The sequence below is a fragment of the Canis lupus genome (genome assembly GCF_048164855.1).
Source record: "Canis lupus baileyi chromosome Y unlocalized genomic scaffold, mCanLup2.hap1 SUPER_Y_unloc_8, whole genome shotgun sequence".
Lineage (NCBI taxonomy): Eukaryota > Metazoa > Chordata > Mammalia > Carnivora > Canidae > Canis > Canis lupus.
Window position 1 is genome coordinate 94,373 of NW_027326476.1, and position 27,340 is coordinate 121,712.

The window sequence follows — 27,340 nt, forward strand, 5'->3', positions numbered from 1 at the left end:
CCTCAGAAATATAGCCTGCATTTCATTCTCTGAGTCTTTTGTCTTTTCATTTTCTTTGTGTTAATGTCTTTATTTCTTCATGCCTGCTTTTAAAAATGTCTTGTTGAGCTTCTCGTACATTGCACGTTTGTTAGCGTCCACCATTGCTTCCCTCTCTTCCCCTGAATTTCTCTCGTGTTTATCCATATATTCATTTCTATCATAGTTTCTTTATGCCTTTCTCATTATGTGAGTAAATATTCTTTGCCTGATTCTTTTTTCTCTTTGGTTTTTCCCCACCATATTGTACAACCCCCTTTCTTACTGCTTCTACTGGTTTCCCGCCTTTAAACCCTTACTAGATGCAACTTTCTGCCCATGCATCAGTTTTTACTATTTTCTCATTTTCCATCTTATCTCTCAGACTTGCCATATTTTCTGCACCTTTATGATGAATATTTCATGAGAGTCCAGAGCGTTGTGTCTTTTGTGTACCCCTATATCTCATGTGTTCCAAACACCTGAATGGTACACAATAAATAAAAATCTTGTGCTCTGCCTTTCCTGACTTTCTATACTTCATTTCTTCTTGTCTGTTTAATATTTTTTAGCCATTCCTATGGTTTGTCTTTGTCTCTTTTCCTCTCAGGGTAGCTCTTTGTTGCAACAGGTTCTGAAATTTACATTTATGGGTGCCTTGCACTTTTCTTTCTTTCTGAGTCTGTTTCCATTTTCTGTCTGGAGTTTCTTTTATTTATGTATTTATTTTTTATGTATTTATTTATTTTTACCTTTTTACTTCCCGTTTTCTCTTGTTCTCTGATCTTTGTTCTTTCCTTGGCATATATGCCCTCTACACGTTACTCTAAAAAATATTCAGGATTATTTTCTCATTTACTACTACATTACCACTTCTTGTTTCAGTTTTCTTTTTCTTCTTCTTCTTCCTTTTTTTTTTTTTTTTTTGACTTTGCTCTTGATTATTTTTCTCTCTTGTTTAGATGGTTATTCATTTTTTCACACTGAGACCCTGGGGTAACAACCAGAGCCAAAGGCAGATACTTAACTGAGCATCCAAGTTGCTGTTATCTCCTGCTGTTCCTAAATTTCCTTCCTTAAGTCAGACTTCTTAAATCCAGCAGACAAAATTATAAACTGGAATTTTTATTTATTTATTTTTTACAGGACTTAATGTGAACATGGCTGAGGAAGACTCATTCTCATCATCTGCTACTACCTCTCAGGAACAAGAACAACTTGAAAACAGAAACTTGATAGTTCCCTCTGTGGCTGCAGACCATCACACAGATGACTTGACTGAAGCCTCCACAACTCTGTCTGGTTTTGCCGGTGTCAAGCTTGGCACAGGCTCTGTCAAGAAATTAGTAATCAGAAACTTTAAAGGTAACATAATGATCATTTTATAAAGATTTCAGTTTTAGCTCCACATTTCCTATTGCTGCTTTTTGATTTTTGAATTCTGAGAGATAAAGTTTTATTTTTTGTGGCACAGGTAAATTTTAGAAGATTTAGGAACATTGCTTTCCCAGCCACGATATAATCGTAACCCGTGACCTTTGGAAATTTGCTCCGTGCTTCACTTTTTTGTTTCCCTCTAAAATACATTTTCAGTTCTCTCTTAGATTTTGAAATACATTCTAGACTTCCAAACCTTTGTAGATTAGTTTCCCATCTTTTTAGTGACTAGATCTGTGTTATAGTGAAAAGTGGTCTTACACAGATAGTCAAAAAAGCAACAATTTAATTATTTGCTGACATAAAATATGTGGTAAAAATAATACACTTGGATGTGAATAATAAAATAATAAATAAGATCTAGTAGTAAGAATAAATGGATTTTATGCATTTAAAAATTTTTGAGAAGGGCAGCCCCGGTGGCTAGGCCGTTTGGCACCGCCTTCAGCCCAGGGTGGGATCCTGGAGACCCAGGATGGAGTCCCATGTCGGGCACCCTGCATGGAGCCTACTTCTCCTTCTGCCTTCGTCTCTGCCTCTCTCTCTCTTTCTCTCTCTCTCTCATGAATGAATAAATAAAATCTTTAAAAAGAATAAAAATAAAAAAATAAAATTTTTGAGGAAATATTAATATAAAAATTAGAGACTCAACAATTACTGAATCAAGTTTTTTCACGTAAGGTTTTTAAAAGTAAATCCTTACATTTGTATTTTTTTATTTTATTTATTTTTTAAGGATTTATTTATTTATGAGAGAGAGAGAGAGAGCGAGAGAGAGAGAGAGAGGCAGAGACACAGGAGGAGGGAGAAGCAGGCTACATGCCAGGAGCCCGACACGGGACTTGATCCCGGGACTCCAGGATCATGCCCTGGGCCAAAGGCAGGCACCAAAGTGCTGAGCCACCCAGGGATCCCCACATTTGTATTTTAAAAACCAACATTTTTGATATCCCATTAGGTTTCTCATTGTTTATACAGTTTAAAGGATGTATTCCAGCCTTGTTACTATCTTTAACTGTGAGGAATTTTGTTTGTTTAGAAATTCTCATATTCACTTCTTGTCTGCTTACAAAGTACAACTCTTGATTGTAGGGAAAATCTCAAATATTACAGAATTTCTGTAGAACACCCCACATTCTGTAGAACTTTTCAAAAATGTTTTTAATATTTTGCCCCCTAGTGGTTTTCTGTTTTATCTGTCTAGAACCTAGTGCATGCTACTAGGTGTATTACGCAGAAGTTTGACTTTCAGTTGTTGCAACTGTAAAAAAGCAATCTTTAGGAATATTTCAAATAACATGAATTCATATTATATTCATGCGTCGTTGAATGAATGAAAATTAGGACTTCCAATATCTTTTGGTATATTTCAATATTTGTAGGATAAATTTCAGCAACTGAAATGCCTTGGTCTATACCTCTTGTTTTCGTTTTTTTTTTGTTTTGTTTTCGTTTTTTAGTCGGTATTAGTCGATATTAGTAATTTGATCTGCTTTTTTTTCATAGTTAAGGTTTAGCTGTATTAAATATCTCTTAAAGTTATTTAAATAATTTTGACTAATTTCACATTCCTACATGAAGGATTTAAAAAATATGCCTTTCTGTTTCACATTTTTAACACTAAAAACAAATTTAGAAAATACTCTAGTGCATTGGGTTGGAAGATTGAAATAGTATTCTACTGTTTTGAGTATCATCATACGGACTTTTGATTTTTTTGCTGACTTTTTTATATGAACTTGTAGATTTGAAGCAACACTTCCTCTTCTTTTCTCATGATATAATTAATAATGGTTTTTAGGCTTTTAAAATAACTCATTCTTTCAGGGGAAATTTTGTATAATAGTAAATTTCTTGAGAGTGAATGTGATGATTAAAAACAAAGCAAAACAAAACAAAACAAAACCTGAGGCACTCGGGTGGCTCAGTCAGATGGATGACCGACTTTTGATGTCATCTCAAGTCTTGGTCTCAGGGTCTTCAGTTCAGGCCTTCATTGGGCTCCATGCTGAGTGTGTAGACTCTCTTTTATTAGTTCTGCGCTTATATTTTTACTGAGGTGAAATTCACTTTACACAAAATTAGACTTTAACTGCTTTAAAATGGACACTTGTGGGTTTAGTAAATGACAATATTATGTAACTACCACCTGAGTCTAAACCTGAGACATTCTTTTAAATATTTTATTTATTTGAGGTAGGGGAAGGGAGATACCAAGAGAATGAATGAAAGAGTGAGTAAGGGGAGGGGCAGAGAGCGAGAGAGAAGCAGACTGGATTCTCAGCATGCTTGAGTGGGGCTCAATCCCAGGACCCTGAGATCATGACCTGAACTAAAACCAGGAGTCGGATGTTTAACTGACTGAGTCAACCAGACATCCCGGATTCTGAACTAAGTAATTTTAATCATTCTCATTTAGTCCTTTGTAATCACCTCAAACTGAAGCCCCATAAGCATAAACATTATCGTTTCCCTGCCCCTTCCTTTTGCTTTCCTATCTCCTCTCTACCAGATGGTCAGCAGTTTGCTTTCTGTCTCTATGGAATTACATATTCTGGATGTTTCATATAAATGAAATCATTCTGTAAGTGTCTGGCTTCTTTCACATAGTATAGTGCTTTTGGAGTTCATTCATGTTGTGTGGCATGTGTGATAGCTTCATTTTTATGGGCTAAATAAAACTCCATTGTATGGACATTCATGCTGCTATGAACATTTATGTCTAATATTTGTATGAATGCCTGGTTTTAATTCTCTGGCTGTATAGCAAGAAGGGAATTGTGAGGTTACATGGTAATTTTGTGTTTAACTAATTGAAAAACTGCTAAGGTTTCCCACAATTTTATATTCCCACCAGAAATGTACAAGTGCTCCGATATATCTACCTTCTCTCAAAAACTTGTCGTATGCTTCCTAGTAGGTGTAAAGTGGTTTATCATAATTTTACCTACATTTATCTATTTACTTATATTGACTGAGTTTTCATATGCTACTTGGCCATTTGTATAAATTCTTGAAAATGTCTCTTCACATTCTTTGCCTAGTTATTAATTGCATTTATCTTTTTTTGTAGTTGAATTGCAAGAGTTTTTATTCTAGGTGCTTGATACTTATCGGTTGTATGGTTAGCAAATATTTTCTCATATCCTCAGGGTTGTATTTTTGCTTTCTTGGTTTTTCATTTGGTGCACAAAAATTTTTACATTTTAGAGTAATGAGCTCCAAGAAATTTTCTTTTGTTGCTTATACTGTGGTGTCAAGAATGAATCTATTGCAAGATCCAGGATTATGAATATTTATCCCTATATTTTGTACCAAAATTTTGATAGATTTTTCTTTCATATCTATAGTCAGGCCTTTGATTTTGAATTATGTTTTGAATATGTTAGGTAGCAGTCTGTCTTCATTTCTTTAAATGTAGATATCTCGTTGTCCTAGTGTTATTTATTGGAGAGACACATTTTTACCTGCTCAGTGGTCTCCACACACCTGTTTAAAATAAATTTGTTTTAAGTGTATGATGATGTTACATTTCATCATTTGGACACCGTTAGTATTTGGCCATTGTCTCCTAAACATTTGATTCATAATCTTTTGTTTATTTATTAGATAAACCCTTGATACTGGAAAACTACACTGAAGAGGCATGGCAAAAACTAAAAGAAGCTGTGCAGGCTATCCAGAACAATACCTCTGTTCAGTACAGCTTGGAAGAACTCTATCAGGTGTGTGTTATTTTGGGATATATAAATACTCATTACTAGTAATGGAGACAGGACATATATTAGTAATTGTATTATATTTGCTTGCATCTATTTTATCATTATGCATTATAATCAGAGAATCCATCGAAGATTGCAATCATGAAGTTCAGTTTCTGAATTTATAATTGGTAGATTTATTTAGCTGCAGTTATGCTGTGTACACTCTGCTTTATGTATATTCTTATTCTTTGGTTATTTTAATTCAGTTTAATTTAGCAAGATTTTGTGTAAGTTTCTCTTGCTTTAAAAATAATCTAGAATGGCTTTTTATTAAAATTGGAGAGAAATGCATCGAATGACGAATGAACGTCAAGACTATCCAGGACCTTGTAAGTAGTTTACCCCATAAATAGATATTAGAAAGATAACTACATTGTTGAATACCAGTAGTTCTTTCTTTGTTTTATGTAGCATATTTACCTTTTTTCTCCATACAACTTTACATTAGCCCCCCCCCAAAAAATATTTCTCAAAGGAATACAGTAGAATTTTGGAGCTGTTATTCAGACTAATTTTTTTAACTTGATTTACTCTTTTATAACAACATAATCACTATTCATTTCCTTCTTTTTGTTACGATCCTAGCTTCATTCTTTGTGTTTTCTGGACTCTTACAAATTACAAGCTGTTAGCATTTTTTGGTTAGTTTTCCTTTTTACTCAAATCATCTGTTTTATAGGTAGTTGTATACCTTGATCTCATGTTTTAAATTCTCCTATGTGCACAATTTGAAATGCTGAACCTCAGTTCTTTTATATGAATACTTTAATCCACACTATCAGCTGATAGTCCTGATAAAAGCATTTGGCAGGAGATTCTATTCTTTCAGGCCTCAGTTTTCTCATATTTTAAAGTGCTAATAATAACACTGTAGTATTTAGAGCACAGTGTAATTTTGTTAGGTATAAGATGATGTATGATTGAGATAAATCATTTGAAACAGTATCTAATAGAGAGCACCTAAGTAATTTTGAAGCAGTCACTCTTTTTTCTCTAGCTCCTCCTTTGGACACGTGGAATAGTTTTACACTCATATATGCCTTCTGTATATTATATGTACAGTCAGAAAATTATCCTTTTAGAGATATATGTGTATATTTTATAAATAGGATATTACTTATTCTCAATAAGTCTTGTACACTTAAGTATTTGTACTTACTCTCTTGAATGTGAAGTTTTTGTAGTATACATATTCTTTTATCCTTTTTTTATTACAGTGAAACAAACATAAGATATTATCATTTTAGGTTTACGTTTCAGTGACATCAAGTACATTCACTGTGTTGTGCCATTACTAGCACTACCCTAGTTCAAGGACTTTTTTCATTCCCCAGAGGGGAAGCCCATGCCCATTAAGGATTCAGTCTCCATTCCCACCTCACCCGTCTTCTCAATTTCTTTTCTATATGTAGAGAGTTACCTAATCTTGGTATTTTGAATAGTGGGAATTATGCAACAGGCAAGCTTTTGGAACTACCTTTTTTCACACAGTATATATTTTCAAGGTTTGTTTATATTGTATCATGTTATACTACTTCATTCCTCTTATAGATAGGTAAATAACATTTCATTATGTGATACACCACATCTTTTTTACGAGTAATGAACATTTGAATTGTGGGTTGTTGTGAATAAGTCTTCTGTGAGCATTTGCGTGTAAAATTTTCTTTGACTGCTGGCTTTCAATTATTTTGGTTTTATATGGTGAAATGGAAGTGCTAAATCATGACACAGTTCTATACTTAAGTTTTTGAAGTATGGTCTAATTGTTTTTCACAGTGGCTGTCCCATAGTACTTTCCTGTACATTCTCTGTGAGGGAATGTACAGGATCCAGTTTTTCCACATCGTCCCTAACACTTGTTATTTTACATTTTTTCACTGTAGACATCCTAGCAGACATGGAGTGGTACTCATTGTGATTTGCATTTTCTGAATGACAGTGACATGAAACATCTGTCTTCTCCTGAGCTTGTCTCCTTGTGTGTGTCCTTTGAAGATTGTTTGAAAATGTGTTTTTCAAGTCTGCCTTTTATTAAACTGTATTTGTCATTTTGTTAAATTGTATGAGCTCTTGATATATTCTGGATGCTAGACTTTAAGATATATTGTTTGCAAGTATTTTTTTTTTTTTACCATTCTCTGGATTGTCTTTCTACTGTTTATGAGAAGAGATTTTTGAAAGTGAAATTTACATAACAAAAAATTAACTTTTTCTCGTTTCAGAAGAAGTAAAATTTAGTGATTCATCACTTATATGTAGTGTTCCTTCCATCACATGCCCTCCTTAATGCCCATTACCCAGTTCCCTTATCGTCCCACCTCTCTCCCCTCCAGCAACCCTCAGTTTGTTTCCCAGAGTTAGGAGTCTCTCGTGATTTGTCTTCCTCTCTATTTTTATCTTATTTCCTCTTCCCTTCCCCAGTATTGACCAGTTTTGTTTCTTAAATTCCACATAAGTGAAATAAATGGAATTTGTTTTTCTCTAACCTGTTTCACTTTGTATAATACTCTTTAGTTCCATCCACATGATTGCAAATGGCAAGATTTCATTCTTTTTGATAGGAATAATATTCCATTACAGGTATACATCGCTTCTTCTTTGTCTTTTCATCTGTTGGCGTACATTTGGGTTCTCTCTGTAGTTTGGGTAGTGTTGATAATGCTGCTGTAAAGATTGGGGTGCATGTGTGCCTTTTCAAATCAGCATTTTTGTATTCTTTGGATAAATGCTTAAGAGTGCAGTTGCTAGGTCATATGGTAGCTCTCTTTTTAACTTCTTGAGAAACCTCCATACTGTTTGCAGCAGTTTGCATTCCCACCAGCAGTGTAAGAGGGTTCCCCTTTCTCCACACCTATGTCAGGACCTGTGGTTTCCCGTGTTGTTCGTTTTAGCCATCCTTACCATTGTGTTTTTGATTTGTATTCCCTGATGCTGGAGTGACGTTTAGAATCTTTCCATATGTCTGTTGGCCATTTGTGTTTCTTTCTTGGATAAATGTCTTCTTCTATCTGTTTCTTACTTAACTGGATTGTTTATATTTGAGGTGTTGATTTTGTGCAGTTGTTTATAGATTCTGGATACTAACATTTTTACTGGTATATAGCGTATTTATAATGTTGTATTGGATAAGCAGTATCTTACTAAATTTAATTTTTATCACCCAGATGGAAATTAAACAGTTACATTTCAATTTTTATTCCCCACCTGTGGCCAACACTGATTTGGTTTCAATTTTTTAATTTCATTTTTAAGGATTATCTTGTTCAGGATATTTCATATAAATGCAGTTAAATAGTATGTCTCTCATGTCAGTTTTCTTTCAGTTGGCATTATGTTTTTAAGATTCAGCTATGTTGTGGCATGTACCTATACATCATACAGTATACATCATACATATACAGTATACATCATACTTTATTAGACTGAATAATAATTCATAATATGGATGTGCCAGAATTTATTTACTCACTCATCTCTTGATAGAGCTATGATCCCATTTTTGATTGTTGTAAATAGTGCTTTTATGAACACAAATGTACGTGTACTTGTTTGAGTGGGGTTCTCAATTCATTTGTGTATACCTAAAGGAGAATTGAGAAATCATGTGATAATTCCATGTTTAACTTGTTTAGAAGCCGCAACATTTGTTCCTCAGTAGATGTACCACTTTACATGGTATTGTCCATATATATGAAGGTTTTAATTTCTCCACACCCTTTTCAACACTTTTTTTTTTAGTTCTGTTGATAATAGTCATCAGAGTGGATTTTAAGTAGTTCACACTGAAGTTTGATTTACATTTCGCAAATGACTAATGATGTTCAATATGTTTATATAGGCTTGGGATATTTGTATATTTGATTTTTTTGAGAAATGTCTATTAAGTACTTATATTAATAATATCACCTTAATAAAAAATGAAGTACTTAATAGACATTAAATTTAACATAACAAAATTTCCCATTTAAAAATATGCAGTTGGTTTCAGCTCAGTCATAATCTCAACGTTCTGAGACATTGGGCTCTGGCTCAGGGCAGAATCTGTTGAGGATTCTCTTCCTCCTCTTCTACTTTCCACCCTCTTTGCCTGTCCTTCTTCCATTGCACATGCTGTTTAGATCTGGGTTCCATTCATATATACTGTTAGAAAAAGTTCCAACTTTGCTTACATGTGGTATCAATTCATTTAACCGATTATTCTCTTCTTGTTGAGTGGTATTAGTATCCTTGCCAAGTACCAGTGGAATTATGGATGTATGTGTGTATTTATAGTGTATTTCTGGTTTTTTTAGCTGTATGCCTGTCCTTATTCCAAAATTATACTCTTTTGATTATGCTAGGCTTTATCATAGCCTAGGCTTTATTGCTTTTCCTATTTCCCCAGACTCCTCCTCAGATAATTCTAATTGGCCTTAATTTCATGTTTGCTGATTTTAACTTCAGCTGTTATTTTCAGCTTTGGGTTTTTGCTTGTTCTTATGATATATTTTTATTGAAATTCTCCATTCATTGAGACGTGATTTAGCTTGTTTCCTTTGGGATTTTTTTTGGCCAAAATATAAAAGTCATTTTAGCATATGATAAAATGTATTGATTGTGGTAAGTCCAAGTCTTTGCTCCCTTGTGGGTAGCTTTCGTTAATTTCTGTATTCATAGAATGGGCCATATTTTCTTTTTCTTAAGATTTTAAATATTTATGCATGAGCGACAGAGAGAGAGAGAGAGGGGGGGGGGGGGGCAGAGACACAGATAGAGGGAGAAGCAGGCTCCATGCAGGGAGCCCGACCTGGGACCCAATCCTGGAAGCCTCCACCGAAGCCGCCCCCGCCCCCGCCCCTCCCCCGCCCCCGCCCCTCCCCTCCCCTCCCGGGGCCGCGCAGCCCCCTATGCGCGGAGCCTCCGCCTGAGCCGCGCAGAGCCCCCGCCTGAGCGGCCGCCTGAGCGGCTGCCTGTGCTGCTTCCGGGCCGCGCAGCCGCCTCCGCGGAGCCTCCGCCCGAGCCCCTCCGACCTGCTCCCGGGTCCAGCCATGCGCGCGCTGCAGCCCTTTAGGGAGCTCGGCCACGGGTTGTGGGGCTCTCCCCGGGGCTCAGGTGTCTGTTAGTGTCCCAGGGAGCCTGAGGGCATCCCCGCCCTCCAGGGATCCTGCTCTAACGCCCGGGAAGATTGTTGAAGCTCCTGCTTCTCCAGGCGGGGCTTTCCTGTCCTGGGGACACTCACCCCGGCCTTAGCCCGGCTCCTCGAGGGGCTCCTCCCCCTCGGATGCCTATGGTTTCTTTAACCCCCTCCTCCCCCCCTCCCCCCCCACCCCCCGCGTCTTCCTACCTTGATAGAAGCGTGAACTCTTCTCACTGTATCATTCCGACAGTTCTGTCTAAATCTCAGGCCGAATTCGTAGATTTTCAGGACTTGAAGGTTATCTAGGTAATTTGGTGGGGACAGGTGACTTGAGGACTCTACTCTTCCGCCATCTTGCCCCATGCCCCCACAATTTTTTTTAAAGTTTTAAAAAATTAAGTTTTGGTTAATTATCATACAGTGAAATATTGGTTTCTGGAGTAGAATTCAATGATCCATCACTTAAATACACCAGTGCCCCTCACATCAAGTGCTGTCCTTAATGGCTATCAGTCATCCAGCCCATTGCCACCCATCTCCTTCCATCAACTCTCAGTTTTTTCTTTATTACTAAGAGTCTCTTATTGCGGTTTCCCTCTTACCTTTTGCCCCATCCCGCCCCCCCCCGCCCCCCCCCCCCCGTCTTCATATGTTTTGTTTCCCAAGTTCTACATGAGTGACATCATATGATATTTGTCTTTCTCTGAAGTTATTTCACTTAGCATAGTGTGTTCTAGTTCCATCCACATAGTTGCAAATGGCAAGATTTCATGTTGTGATGACTAAGTAATATTCTATTGTAAATACACCAGTTTATCCACTCAACAGTCCATGCACTTTTGGACCATCTCCATAGTTGTGCTCTTTCCATAGCTTGGCTTTTGTTGATAATACATCAGAACGCAGGTACCTCTTAAAATTTGTATTATTGTACCTTTGGGTAATAGTGCAGTTGCTGGGTCACAGGTTAGTTCTATTTATAACTTTTGAGGACCCTTCATCGTATTTTCCAGAGTGCCTGCACCAGTTTGCATTCTTACCAACAGCATAAGAGAGTTCCTGGTTCCCAAATCCTTGCCAGCCCCTATTATTTCTTGTGTTAATTTTAGCCATTGTGACAGGTATGAGGAGCTGTCTCATTGTAGTTTTGATTTGTATTCCCTGTTAATGAGTGATGTTGATTGTCTTTTGATTTGTCTGCTATCCATCTAGGCATCTTCTACTCAGTTCTTCTTCTTCTTTTTTTTTTTTTTGCAAAGTTATTGAATTTATTGTGAGGGACATTAAAGAAATTTCCATATATCATAGAAACAGTTTACCCTTTCATGGCTTCATTTTCTTTCTTTTTTGATTTTTTTAATAATAAATTTATTTTCTGTTGGTGTTCAATTTGCCAACATACAAAATGACACTCATCCCGTCATTGACCCCCTCAGTGCCCGCCACACATTCACCCCCACCCACAGCCCTCCTCCCGTTCCACCACCCCTAGTTCGTTTCCCAAAGTTAGGAGTCTTCATGTTCTGTCTCCCTTTCTGATATTTCCTACCCATTTCTTCTCCCTTCCGTTCTATTCCCTTTCACTATTCTTTATATTCCCCAAATGAATGACAACATATAATGTTTGTCCTTCTCTGATTGACTCATTTCACTCAGCATAATACCCTACAGTTCCATCCACGTTGAAGCAAATGATGCGTATTTGTCATTTCTAATGGCTGAGTAATATTCCATTGTATACATAAACCACATCTTCTTTATCGATTCATCTTTCGATGGACACTGAGGCTCCTTCCACGGTTCGGCTATTGTGGACATTGCTGCTAGAAATATCGGGGTATGGGTGTCCCGGTGTTGCATTGCATCTGTATCTTTGGGGTAAATCCCCAACAGTGCAATTGCTGGGTCGTCGGGCAGGTCTGTTTTTAACTCTTTGAGGAACCTCCACACAGTTTTCCAGAGTGGCTGCACCAGTTCACATTCCCACCAATAGTGTAAGAGGGTTCCCTTTTCTCCGCATCCTCTCCAACATTTGTGGTTTCCTGCCTTGTTAATTTTCCCCATTCTCACTGGTGTGAGGTGGTATCTCATTGTGGTTTTGATATGTAATTTCCCTGATGGCAAGTGATGCAGAGCACTTTTTTCATGTGCGTGTTGGCCATGTCTGTGTCTTCCTCTGTGAGATTTCTGTTCATGTCTTTTGCCCATTTCATGATTGGATTGTTTGTTTCCTTGGTGTTGAGTTTAATAAGTTCTTTATAGTTCTTGGAAACAGCCCTTTATCCGATCGGTCATTTGCAAATATCTTCTCCCATTCTGTAGGTTGTCTTTGAGGTTTGTTGACTGTATCCTTTACCGTGCCAAAGCTTCTTATCTTGATGAAGTCCCAATAGTTCATTTTTGCTTGTGTTTCTTTTGCCTTCCTGGATGTATTTTGCAAGAAGTTACTGTGGCCAAGTTCAAAAAGGGTGTTGCCTGTGTACTCCTCTAGGAGTTTGATGGAATCTTGTCTCACATTTAGATCTTTCATCCATTTTGAGTTGATCTTTGTGTAGGGTGTAAGAGAGTGGTCTAGTTTCATTCTTCTGCATGTGGATGTCTAATTTTCCCTGCACCATTTATTGAAGAGACTGTCTTTCTTCCCTTGGATAGTCTTTCCTCCTTTATCCAATATTAGTTGACCGTAAAGTTGAGGGTCCACTTCTGGATTCTCTATTCTGTTCCATTGATCTATGTGTCTGTTTTTGTGCCAGTACTTCACTGTCTTGATGACCGCAGCTTTGTAGTACAACCTGAAATCTGGCATTGTGATCTTGTTTTTTTAAAGCGTCCTCATACCCCGTATCTCTTATTGGATCATTTAATTCATTTACAGAGTAATTATTGAAAGATACGAATTTAGTGCCATTGTGTTACTGTAAAGTTGATGTTTCTGGTGATGTTCTCTGTTGCTAAGCTCTAGCCAGAAAGCATAAAGGCAAATTCCAGAGTCAAATACATTTATAGCTCTTTGAGAACAAAGTCTGTATTTACCCCCCACCATAACCAGTAAACTATACTGGATTAGATTTTCTAAACTATACTGGATTAGATTTTCACCGTGGTAAATGGGTTATGTTAATACCAAAAGGCGCTATTACTGAAATGTACCGGATTTTTTCTTCATTAAATGTTCCTTTAATTGTAAGGGTTTTGGTAAAATTCCAGAGCTCTGAAAAAAATTGGTTCTACGGTTTTGCTGACCTAATTTTTTCTTTAGAGTTTTTTTTTTTTTTTAATACCATGTTTGGTCACATCACTCTAGTGATGTGGGGTATATTTTAATATAAGCAAAATGGTTTATTTTATTGCTTATTGCAGGCATTTTAAGCCACACTTAATAAAAATAAAATAAAATTGGTTGTTGTTATTGTACGCATTATTTTAAATTCCTTTCTTAATTTTTAAATTTTAAACAAAGATTATTATCTTTTAAACATTCCCGAAGGTAAGATATAGGTTAACTTACTGTTTAGCCAACTAGTTTCATGGAATTATTTTAAATTTTAAAAAGTTAATTATGGTGAATGTCTGGGTACTTAGAATTACTGCTTACAACAGGCTTGTATATACTCACTTGGATGGAAGAATTTTAAGAACATTTTCTTCATATACTATAAATTTTGAGATTGTTTTTTATTATTTAATAGTCCTTAATATGTTAAACTGTTCCTATTCATTTACATATTCATAAGAAATAAGTTCATGATCACTAGCCAGTTTTATCAATAAACGCAGAAGAAGTGAGCTTGGTTATTTTCAACTTACGCATATATGTTTCTAATTTTTCAGAGTGTTAAAAACCTTTGCTCCTACAATTTATCTGCAAACTTATATAAGCAGTTGAAGCAGCTTTGTGAACAGCACATCAGAGCAGAAATTCATCCTTTTTTCCCCTTTGAGTTGTTTATCTTCTTTTGTCCAATTTTCTATATCGATATCTGAGTAAAAATACTAACTTGGCATACGGGGTTAATATTGTTTTTGTATTTTTATGTTCTGTTTAAAAATGAGGGGTGCTTGGACTTAATGGTTAGCATTATTCAGTTTTACCAAATGCTGTCTTTTAGTAGTCTTATCTTGCATTTGCAAGATCTCTGTTAGTTTTAGAATATAAACTTTTTCTTAACATTATCTCATATATTCTTTGGATACTGGCCCTTTTCTAAAGAAAATGGATAAATGCTGGCAAGATCATGCTAGACAAATGGTAGTATATAAAAACTGTACTTTTTAGCTAAAAGGACTACTATGGAATGTGTTAAGTGGTCTCTAAAAGAAAATCAAACAATATCGTTAACTCACACTATTTAAAAACATACTTGGAAATGCTTTTATGGTAGAAGTCTATTCTTAGTTCTTTAAGATTTGTTTTAGTTTATTGGTGTGCATAAAATTAGGAAGGGTTTTTTTAAGAGAGATATTATATTTTAGATATAGACAACTATAATATTTAACATAAATTTAAGATTAAAGAAGAGCTACAATATATATGCCAGATTTAGTCTCACTAAATAAATACTACTATAAATTAGTAATTGTCATTTGAGGTTTGAATATACAAGGGACTGTGCTATAAAGGCATTGGAGCTATAACAAAGGGAATTATACTAAATTAGGTAAATAGGCATTTTAAATATCTCAACGATATTTGAAAATGACATTTTCAAATGTATCAATGTTTCCATGTATATCTGAATATGAAAATATGCAAATTATGGCTGCTTTTTAATTTTGGCATGATAAAGTAAGTATAAGATAATATAATGTGTTAATACTCTTAGTATAAGTTTTGAATTTTTATTTAATGTGTAGAAGCAATGCTGTGAATTCAAATCTTCACTAATGAAAAGTGTATTTCTCAGTTTCGTACATAAAGATTAAAAGGTTTTGATGACTGCCTCATTTCCTCCCTGGTTATAGGCCTGTTCAGGTTTTCTGTTTCTTCCTGTTTCTGTACTTAGTGATTTTCCAGAAACGTGTCTATTTCTTCTAGATTTCCTAGTTTATTGGCACATAGCTGCTCATAAAATGTTTTTAAAATCATTTGTATTTCCTTGATATTGGTTGTGATCTCTCCTTTTTCATTCGTGACTGATTGTTTTTTTTATGGTTCTTTTACAAAACATCTCTTTGGGGGTATAATGTGATACACAATAAGGCACAGATACTTGACTATACAGTTCAATAAGTTTTGACATATATATCCTTGGTCATCCCTGCCTCTGAAACAGAACAGGAACTGAACATGGGTCCCCTCACTCTGAAAGAAAAATCTGTGGCTGCCTCCATTAAGAGAAGAAAGAGCTAATCTATGCTTCTTCTGTAGCTTACTACAGGCGATAGTAAGGGAAGGGAAGGGAAAGGGAAGGCGATATGAACTTTGATTGTTTAAATGAATTGCCCTTCATATTTGGTTGATTTAATTCTTTGTATTTGGAGTTAAGATCCATTCTCACTCATTTCCAGTTCTAACTCATGTCCTCGTTAGTCATACATGGCTACCATATCACAACTTTCTATTTTTCACCTTTATTTAAAAAACTGGCTGTGAGTTTTTTAAACTGGCTCAAAATCAAGGCTGTGAGCTTTGCAACTATCAGTGTCCTTTAATCTCCCACAGCACTGTCGCATGACAAGTTTCTCTGGACCTCATAATTAACTCTTCCTATAACAATTCGAAATATTTTGTGCAGAGTTCCAAGTGGAATCAGCAGAGAGGTGCTGTAAATGGTTTAAGTTAAAGCAAAAACACATATTTTCTAGAAACAGAATATCCATGAATACAATGATTGACAATGTTAAGGTTGTACAAGCACATTTTAAAATCTTATAAATGTAATTACATTATTTATAGTGACCGTAAAATTGCCACAAAAGTAAAAGTCTATAAAACCATATTGAGGATATCTTTGTGGTTTTGATCCTGATTAAAGGATGGTGTGTCAAGGAAAACATGCATGACTTGTATGTTAATTATTCCATGCGGTATTTAACCAGTCAGTTTGGAATATACTTTCTAGAAAATTCCTACTGCTTTACATAAAGTTCACATGTTATCACTTCTGTGCTGTTATCTCTTTATACCGCTCTGGTTTTCTCTTCTCTTTTAGTTTCTCCTGTTTATATAAATAAGGTTGTATTATACTTTAAAGGTGTGTTTAAATTATTAATGCTCTACTTATTCTTAGATTATAAATTCTTTAAAAAAATTTTTAGATATAATTGAGGCATAACATTGTGCAAGTATAAGATGTATGATGTGATAATATGATACATTTATATACTACAAAATGATTACCAGAGTGGCATTAACTAATTAATACCTTCATCACTTCACATAATTACTATTTGTTTTTTGTAGTAAGAGCATTTAAGGATCTATTCTCAGTACCTTTCAGATATTTTTCAAGTATATGGGTGATTAATTTTGATCACTAAGCTTTATATTAGACCCCCCCAATTTATTCATATTATAAGTGAAAGCTCATACTTTCACCAATTACTGTTTTAAATTTAAAACAATATGGGCAGCCCTGGTGGCGCAGCGGTTTAGCGCCGCCTGCAGCCCAGGGTGTGATCCTGGGACCCGGGATTGAGTCCCACATCAGGCTCCTTGCATGGAGCCTGCTTCTCCCTCTGCCTGTGTCTCTGTCTCTGTCTCTCTCTCTCTGTATCTCTCATGAATGAATACATACATACATACATACATACATAAATACATAAATAAATTAAATATTTAAAAAATAAATTTAAAATAATATAAAAACATTTCCTAACAAATTAACTTTTTATTATGAAATTAATATAACTAATACTTAGAGTTTCTCATTTGAATTTTCTAGTGCAGTATTACTAGATAACACACTAGTGAAAATTATTTGATTTCATCAATAATTTTTAAAAATATAGAGGGTACTTGACATAAGAATGTTTGAGAACTGCTGTTCTTGTATATGCTTACATTGCAGTTAATTTGTACATAACCAATGTATTCATAGTAAAAAATTCCCTTGGTACTTTGTCTTCAAATATAAAGCATAAGATTTTATATTTGTACGTAGATTTTGTCGTAGTGCATATTCCTGTTAATTCTTCTTATTTCTTTTTGTTTACTCTTTACAACTCTAGCTCTTAGTCTTCTAATCCTCTATAGTTTTTAAAAAGATTTGTTAAGCAAACTGTACTTCTTACTAATAACTAATATTTTAGCAGTTTTTACAAAGTGAGAATAATCTACGTGGATAAATTTTATTTATGTATCTCCATTAATCTTTACTATTTAAAAACTAGCAATGTGGAAAAAGGGTGATAAATTGGAAAGTTATCTTTCTGGAATAAATATGTTGCTGCCTATGTTTGATTTAAAGATTGATAGCAATGTTTATATATAATGTACTTTTCTTAAGAATTAAGATTTTATTAGATGAATAATAGTTTAACCCCAGAATCTTTCAGACGTAATGTTTTACCTTGTTTTATTTCTGACAGAGCATGATTAGGAACATCTTTCTGTTCCTAGATAGAACTTACGTTTTTCAAATTTCGATGTTGTCTTCCATTTGGTAAGGATTCAATCATTACTTGAAAAATTATTATGTGTGACTTATGATCACTTTTTTATCTCCTAACTGAAAGAAGACATAATAAGATGAATTTATAAACTTTCAAATATAATTTTGAAAACCCGTTTTTCTCTATGTGTATCATGAAACTTAGAAATGTTTAAAATCATGTTAGAGCGCATGGTAACATAGCTTATGGGATAATTTATTATAAAATTATATTACTCAGTGTTAATAATTGTTTAGGAGACATATTATTTCTAAGTTAATTCTAGATAATGAATCATATTTCATACTTATGATGGAAACACTGGGAAGTTGTAAATTGATACCAAATTATGCTAATGAAGGCTAAAAAATCTAAAGGCAAGTGTAACAGTTTTAGAGTCACCCTGAATTTTGATTTATTTTTTAAAAATTATGGAATTATGCATGTCATCCAGTTGTCTTTATATACTCTGAAATCTTACGTTTATTTTAGTTGACTTCAGACTATCAAAAGACAAAGTAGAAGAATTTAACCAACTGTAGATAGAGTTCAGCATCAAAGTATAATTTTTTGAACTATGGATAATGCATTATTACATCAAAGTATAATGGCAAAAAGACCCCTAGAATTTACAGTTTTAAAAATATATTTATTTAGATAGGTTTTTTTGTTGTTGTTTCAGGGACATGGGCCTTGAATTATTTAAATCATATATAATTCGTGATCAGAATGTTCAGAGTAGGACCATAGATGGAATTCTTCTGTTAATTGAAAAAGAAAGAAATGGTGAGATGATTGATAGATGTCTGATTCAGAGGCTTTTAAGTATGCTTTCTGATTTGCAGGTAAGTAATGCTTAACTTCTATTACTTTGCAGCTAATTTCTAATCTGGTATTCTAAATATCAGTTTTAACTGAGTTTTAAAAATATATTGCATTTTAGATTTACCAAGTATCATTTGAGAATAAATTCCTAGAAGAAACAAACAGGTTCTATGCAGCAGAGGGAAGGAAGCTGGTGCAAAAAAAAGAGGTATTTGAAGACAATTATAAACTCTAACGTTATCTGTAAAACAGATCATTAAATACTTGGTGGAGAACCATGTTTATAATTCCTATTTAAATGTTGACATACTTTTCTTGCTAATACTTATTTTTTTTCTCTTCTTGGGCATTTGCTAAAGGTTTGTCAATTTTGTTGACCTTTCAAAGAACCTGTTTTTGGTGTTCCTGATTTTTCTTTTTTCTATTGTTTTTCTCCTTTCTGTTTCACTAAATTCTCACAATTACTTTCTTTACTTGCTTCAGGTTTAGTTTGATCTTTTCCCACAGTCTTTATGCGGAAAATTAGGTTTAAAAACAACAGAAAGAGTTAGTTTATTGTTTTAAGATCTTTCTTTTTCCAGTGTAGCTATTTACAAATATAAGTTGCCCACTCAGCATATGTCAGCTGCAGTCCTTAAATTTTGGTATGTTCTAGGTTCATTTTTCACATGGTAAAGTATGTCCTACTTTCGCTCTTAAGAAATGTCTTGTTTAATTTCCTCATATTTGTGAATTTCTGAAATTTTCTTTTTCCCCCCATTTCCACTTCATTATAATAAATGAGCACATTTTGTATGATTTCATTCTTTTAAAATATTTTCACTTGTTTTGTGGTTTGATGGGGTCTTGCAGAATGTTCCTTATACACTTAAGAAGACCATGTATTGTATTATTCAGTGGTGTTTTGCAAATGTTTTGTTAGTTCTTGTTTGTTTAGTTTTGTTAAAGCCTTCTGTTTCTTTGCTGGTTCTGGTCTTAGCATTTTAGCCATTATTTATCTTATATATGATTTACATATATGTCATTGGCTTTTGAAGTCACCAACTGTTGTTGAATTTTCAGTTTCTCTTTTCATTTCTGACAGCCCTTTGCTTCCAGTATTGTATGGTTTTGTTTTAGTTATATTAAAATTTCAAGCCACAGTGTTTCCAGTTACAAATTAAACTCAGTTTTATAATTCTTGGTATTCTGGCCATATGGAAATGAACTGAGGATGTAGCTGGGTCTTAATCAAACTAAATTTATTTAGGCCAGACATGTTTTTGTTTGCTTGCTTGTTTTGTTTGTAACTTTTGTGCTTTAAGTCCTATAATTTTTAGACATAATAAGTTTAAAATATTCTTTTCAGATTCCTGGGTGTCTTTACCATATCAAGAATCTCCTAGAAGAAGAAGTAGACAGAGTTAGAGCCTACCTAAGCCTTAACACACAGTAAGAACATATATCGTATAATTACACATAGGATTATTATATGTTTTTTACGCTTTGAGATTGCAACTATTTAAACACATCAATAATTACCGTGGGATATGATGAAATTATAAATTTATTTCCCTTTTTGGCTAAGTTCTTCTCTCCCTCTTTTCTTCATTTGTATCAAAGTAATGAAAATTCCTGACAAATAGAAATTTCTTCATAAGTTTATTTTTCAAGTTTTTGATGAGCCAAAGTAAAGAAACTAAGTTTGGAAAATAGGTTGTTGATCTTTTTGAATTATAGATGAAAGAATGGTCTTTTTGTTAGATAGACATCTGCTATTATTTAATTTTCTCCAATTAAGTAATGATAATTATAACTCATCGTAGAAGTTCAGGGGAACCTGAGTGGCTCAAAGGTTGAATGTTGGCCTTTGGCTCAGGTCCTGGAATCGAGTCCCATGTTGGGCTCCCTGTGGGGAGCCTGTTTCTCCCCCTGCCTACATCTCCATGTCTCTCTGAATAAATGAATAAAATATTTTAAAATAAAATTAAATTGAATCAGGAGAAGTTTATGAATAAAATTCAGTCTTCCTGAAGACCATCAGTAGCAATTTTAATTTTATGGCATAAGTTATAGTGGGAACAAGAAATCAAGATTGATAACAGTAATATATGCACTAGCATTCTGGAAAGCAGTTTTATCACTCCAGTATGAGAATCTTTTAGTGATGTAAAACTTTATTTTTAAAACAGGAAGCTACTGATTGCTATTGTAGAAAAGCAACTTCTAGGTGAACATTTATCAGCAGTTCTTCAGAAAGGTAAACAAGTATAGATACGTTTAGCTAAATAGTATTAAGGAAAATAATTTTCAATTTTTAAGTAATTTTAATTTCTGTGTTCTGTGCGATGTCTTCCTTTAAAATGATACATAAAATGAAGGTATACATACATCTCAAAAACAGTAATGTGGTAAAGTTTTTTTGGCTGTTCTTAAAAATAGTCTTTAAAACATCTTCCTGATGTTTTAAAATTTTAGATTATAAGTGCTCTTGAGCACATGTTTTGCTTTACTTCTGGTATTTTCCCATTCTTCACATAAGGTTAACATTTGCTTAACATATACGTATTGAATGTTTACTTCTTGGTGCAAAACAAGTAGATTTGATACAGGGTGAATGCTTCTTTAGAAGCCTTTATTAAAGTGAGTGCATGTAAACTAAAATTTAACTATTTTTTTTGGACAAGAGAGATCTAACATAGAATAAGAACACAAATACTGAACCTTTTTTTCTGTTTGATGTAGTTTTGGAATATAAGTGAGGCTTGATATGGGGTAAGGTCTGGAGCCAATGACCAACAAAGAATTCTTGTGACATCTTTGGAGCAAAAATGGTGGCTTTATTAAAGCACTAGGACAGGACTCATAGGCAGAAAGAGCTGCTGCCCCAGGGTTGTGAGAGGTGGCTGACTATATACTATGTGTTTGGGACTATATACCGTGTGTTTGGGGTAGATAGGAAAAGGAGGTTTCAAAAGGATTTTTGTACGCTAAAGAGAACTTACCAAAGACCTTACCATTGCCAAGGTAAGGTTGTTTTTCCTTCTAGTAAAGCATTAACAGTTGGGAGCTTCCTTCTGGAAGCTAGGTTATTGTTAAGAATGCTTTTTCCTTGTTAAGTCACTAAGACTTCTGGTAAATGGAGGGAGACTCTTGTCTATAGGACTGTAATCTCTAAAAATTAACTATTTGCTCCTTCCTTCCCTTAGTTTTACGGCAGCCAGGAGTGCCTGAGAAATGTCAAACACATCCCATCTCTGAGGGGCAGGCAGGTCCTCTGTGGGGTGTCAGCTTGTGCTTTGACCTCAGCTAGATCTCCACATCTTCATCAATTTTGCTCCTTAAATTTTTTGATTACCAAAATGGGAGGACTTCCTTATTCTTTTCCAGTAGGATTTATAACATTTGCCAACTCTTAGAATAAAATCCAGCAACTTTAAAAAGCATCCTCAATTTTATAGAATTAGGTGCTAAAAAAACTCAGTTTGACAAAATCACGGGGAAAAAGTATATAGAGTAACAAGTTAGTGGGAAGTGAGAGGTGAACTAATGTAAAACAGATTTTTAAATATTTGAAGTCGAAGAATGTTGATCAAGTTTGAAGCTTTATATTATTAATTATTGATTTATATGTTAAGTATGGAACATGTAATTCCAGGAAACCGAGTCGGCAGAAAATTTCTCTGAATAGTGAGGGCTTATTCTGTTAATGATGAGCTCAGAAAAGCAACATGTTGATACTGATGCTGAATAAATGACTTTTTAGTAACATATTCCTTTTTTCTTTTGCATTTGGGGGTTTTTACGTTTACTTATTGAATTAGTAGATTTGTCGACATATCTGGACGTATCGTATAACATCGTTTTGGACTTAATTATCTCTAACTGAATCATTTTATTCTCATGTGAAAATTAATATCTGCCTCTTAATTAGATATTTAATGTTTTCAGTTATTCATTTTAAATTATAAATTAAAATTCATAATTTTTTCTTTTTAGTAATGTCTGTCCTACAAATTTGTTTACTATATTTTTCTTTAATTTAGATTTTGGGGTAATAATTTGAAATGTGTTTATAAAGACCACAGTTAGAAGAATGAAAAAAGTAGTAGTCCAGAGGCATAATTATTTTTTTCATTATCCTCTAATTACTACTTAATTTAAAACTTACTGATATTACTTTCATTTGTAAAGTTTAGTACCGTACTATTTTGATCAAGTAAATATTTTAATCTCAAAATAATGCCTCACTGAATGTATATCTTGAGGAGGATATTTGTATTGCTCATTTTGCCTTCATGTTTCTAATATTCAGGCTTAAGCTATCTTCTTGATGAAAACAGGGTTGAGGATCTGTCTGTACTCTACCAGCTGTTTAGTAGGGTAGAGTTTGGAGTTCAAGTTCTTCTTCAACATTGGATTGATTATATAAAGGTATTATTTAAAGAAGATATCATTGAAAAATAACAGATTATTAATGGTTTATTTTCCCACTTTAATAATGTGCTTTTTTACCTTAATTAACTTGAAATTCATAAAGCATATTTTAAACGTTCTTTTAAAACTCTTTTTTTCCCAGTTCATAAATTCCAAATCCCCCAATAATATTTTCATTTGAAGGGAAAAGACGGGTACATTATTTATGGTATAGTATTTGAGTTTAGGCCTTTTGTTTGATAACAACAAATTATTATTGAAAGAGACCGTAAACATAAATTGTCTCAGAGAAGCAGAGAGAAAGGCGGCTTTCTTTTTTAAAAATTATTATTTTTTATTTAAATTCAATTTGACAACATATACTATAATACTCAGTGTTTATGCCCTCAAGTGCCCTCCTCAGTGCCCGACACCCAGTTACACAATCGCCTGCCTACCTCCCCTTTTGCAACCCTTTGTTTGTTTCCCAGAGTTAGGAATCTCATGTTTTGTCACCCTCTCTAAATTTTCCCACTCATTTTCTCTCCTTTCCCCGATAATCCCTTTCACTATTTCTTACATTGCCCTATGAGTGAAACCATATGATGATTGTCCTTCTCCAGTTGACTCTTTTCATTCAGCATAATACCCTCCAGTTCCATCCAGGTCAAAGCAAATGGTATTTGTCTCTTCTGGTGGTTGAGTAACATTCCGTTAGATATATAGACCACATCATTTTCATCCATTCATCTGTCGAAGGACATTATGACTCCTTCCACAATTTACCTGTTGTGCACAATGCTGCTATAAATATTGGGGTGCAGCTGTCCCAGCATTTCACTGCATCTGTATCTTTGGGGTAAATAACTAGTAATGCAATTGCTGCATGGGTTATACGGTAGCTCTATTTTTAACTTCTTGAGGAGCTGCCATACTGTTTTCCAAAGGGGTGGCACGACTTTGCATTCCAACCAGCAACACAGGAGGGTCCCCATTTCTCACATCCTCCCCAGCATTGTGGTTTCCTGTCTTGTTGTCATCATTCTCACTGGTGTGAGGTGGTATCCCATTGTGGTTTCGATTTGTATTTCCCTGTTGGCCAGTGATGTGCAGCATTTCCTCATGCACTTGCTGGCCATATGTAGGTCTTCTATGGAGAAATGTCTGTTCATGTCTTCTGCCCCTTTCATGATTGGATTGTTTGTTTCTTGGGTGTTGAGGTTAGTAAGTTCTTTATAGATCTTGGATACTAGCCCTTTTAACTGATATGTCATTTAGTTTGGTTGTCTTTTAGTTTTCTTTTGCTGTGCAGAAGCTTTTTATCCTGGTGAAGTCCCAATAGCTTGTTTTTCTTTTGTTTCCCTTGCCTTCATAGAAGTATCATAGATGTATCTTGTAAGAAGTTGCTGTGGTCAAGTTCAAAACGGGTGTTGCCTGTGTTCTCCTCTAGGATTTTGATGGATTCTTGTAACACATTTAGATCTTTCATCCATTCTGAGTTTATCATTGTGTATGGTGTAAGAGAATGATGCCGTTTCATTCTTCGGCCCATGGCTGTCCAATTTTCCCAGCACCCTTTATTGAAGAGACTGTCCTTTTCAATTGGGTATTCTTTCCTGCTCTATTGAAAATTAGTGGACCATAGAGTTGAGAGCCTATTTCCGGGTTCTCTGTTCTGTTCCATTGACCTATGTGTCTGTTTTTGTGCCACTACCACACTGTCTTGATGATCACAGCTTTGGTAGTACAACTTGAAATCCAGCATTGTGATGCCTCTGGCTCTGATTTTCTTTTTCTCTTTTTTTAATATTAAATTTATTTTTTATTGGTGTTCAATTTGCCAACATACAGAATAACACCCAGTGCTCATCCCGTCAAGTGCCCCCGTCAGTGCCCGCCACACATTCACCCACCCCCCGCCCTCCTCCCCTTCGACCACCAGTTTGTTCTCTGGTGGAACAAACTCAACGAACAAACTCTGTTCATTTCCCAGAGTTAGGAGTCTTCATGTTCTGTCTCCCTTTCTGATATTCCCTACCCATTTCTTCTCCCTTCCCTTCTGTTCCCTTTCACTATTATTTATATTCCCCAAATGAATGAGACCATATAGTGTTTGTCCTTCTCCGATTGACTTATTTCACTCAGGATAATACCCTCCAGTTCCATCCACGTTGAAGCAAATGGTGGGTATTTGTTGTTTCTAATGGCTGAGTAATATTCCATTGTATACATAAACCACATCTTCTTTATCCATTCATCTTTCGATGGACACCGAGGCTCCTTCCACATTTTGGCTATTGCAGACATTGCTGCTAGAAGTATCGGGGTATGGGTGTCCCGGTGTTTCATTGCATCTGTATCTTTGGGGTAAATCCCCAGCAGTGCAATTGCTGGGTCGTCAGGCAGGTCTGTTTTTAACTGTTTGAGGAACCTCCACACAGTTTTCCAGAGTGGCTGCACCATTTCACATTCCCACCAACAGTGTAAGAAGGTTCCCCTTTCCTGCATCCTCTCCAACATTTGTGGTTTCCTGTCTTGTTAATTTTCCCCATTCTCTCTGGTGTGAGGTGGTATCTCATTGTGGTTTTGATTTGTATTTCCCTGATAGCAAGTGATGCGGAGCATTTTCTCATGTGCGTGTTGGCCATGTCTGTGTCTTCCTCTATGAGATTTCTGTTCATGTCTTTTGCCCATTTCATGATTGGATTGTTTGTTTCTTTGCTGTTGAGTTTAATAAGTTCTTTATAGATCTTGGAAACTAGCCCTTTATCTGATAGGTCATTTGCAAATATCTTCTCCCATTTTGTAGGCTGTCTTTTAGTTTTGTTGATGTAAGCTTTGCCGCGCCAAAGCTTCTTACCTTGATGAAGTCCCAATAGTTCGTTTTTGTTTCTGTTTCTTTTGCCTTCGTGGATATATCTTGCAGGAAGTTACTGTGGCCGAGTTCAGAAAGGGTATTGCCTCTGTTCTCCTCTAGGATTTTGATGGAATCTTGTCTCACACTTAGATCTTTCATGAGCATGGAATATTTTTCCATCTCTGTGTCTTCCTCAGTTTCTTTCAGAAATGTTCTGTAGTTTTTAAGGTATAGATCCTTTCCCTCTTTGGTTAGGGTTCTTCCTTGGTATTTATGCTTTTGGGTGCAATTGTGAATGGGATTGAGTCCTTAATTTCTCTTTCTTCAGTTTCATTGTTAGTGTATAGAAACGGGACTGATTTCTGGACATTGATTTCATATACTGCCGCACTGCTGAATTGCTGTATGAGTTCTAGCAATCTTGGGGTGAAGTCTTTTGGGTTTTCCATTTACAATATCATGTCATCTGCAAAGAGGGAGAGTTTAGCTCGCTCTTTGCCAGTTTGAATGCCTTTTATTTATTTTTGTTGTCTGATTACTGAGGCTAGGACTGCTAGGACTATGTTGAATAGCACTGGTGAGAGTGGACATCTTTGTCATGTTCCTGATCTTAGGGGAAAGGCTACCAGTGTTTCCCCATTGAGAATGATATTTTCTGTGGGCTTTTCGTAGATGGCTTTTAAGATGTTGAGGAATGTTCCTTCTATCCCTATACTCTGAAAGGTTTTTGTTCAGAAATGGGTGCTATATTTTGTCAAATCTCTGCATCTATTGAGAGGATCATAGGGTTGTTTTTACCCCTGATGTGATCTGTCAGGTTGATTGTTTTACAAGTGTTGAACCAGCCTTGCATCCCGGGGATAAATCCTACTCGGTCATGGTGTATAAATTCTTAATGTAGTATTGGATCTTATTGCCTAGTATCTTGTTGAGAATTTTTGCATCTTGTTCATCAGGGATATCAGTCTATAATTCGTTTTGGTTGGGTCTTGGTCTGGTTTTGGAATTAAGGTGATGCTGGTCTCATAAAACAAGTTTGGGAGTATTCCGTCGCTTTCTATCTTTCAGAACAGCTTTAGTAGAATAGGTATGGTTTCTTCTTTAAACATTTGATAGAATTCTCCTGGGAAGCCATCTGGCCCTGGACTTTTGTGTCTTGGGAGGATTTTGATGACTGCTTCAATTTCCTTGCTGGTTACTGGCCTGTTAAGGTTCTGTTTCTTCCTGTTCCAGTTTTGTAATTTGTGGTTTTCCAAAAATACATCTATTTATTCTAGATTGCCTAATTCATTGGCGTATAGCTGCTCATAATATGTTTTTAAAGTCATTTGT

General features: G+C 35.1%; 1 protein-coding gene across 1 annotated transcript in view; it reads left to right on the forward strand.

The window, feature by feature from the left end:
* Positions 1-27,340, forward strand: part of LOC140629722 (cullin-4B-like) — a 62,996-nt gene that overhangs the window by 1,096 nt on the left and 34,560 nt on the right. The window contains exons 2-9 of the mRNA XM_072819311.1: positions 1,165-1,383; positions 5,065-5,180; positions 17,869-17,942; positions 18,614-18,776; positions 18,875-18,964; positions 20,105-20,187; positions 20,928-20,995; positions 23,051-23,169. Of these exons, the coding sequence (XP_072675412.1) occupies positions 1,179-1,383; positions 5,065-5,180; positions 17,869-17,942; positions 18,614-18,776; positions 18,875-18,964; positions 20,105-20,187; positions 20,928-20,995; positions 23,051-23,169 (918 nt within the window). The 5' untranslated portion in view covers positions 1,165-1,178. The remainder of the gene's footprint in view (positions 1-1,164; positions 1,384-5,064; positions 5,181-17,868; positions 17,943-18,613; positions 18,777-18,874; positions 18,965-20,104; positions 20,188-20,927; positions 20,996-23,050; positions 23,170-27,340) is intronic.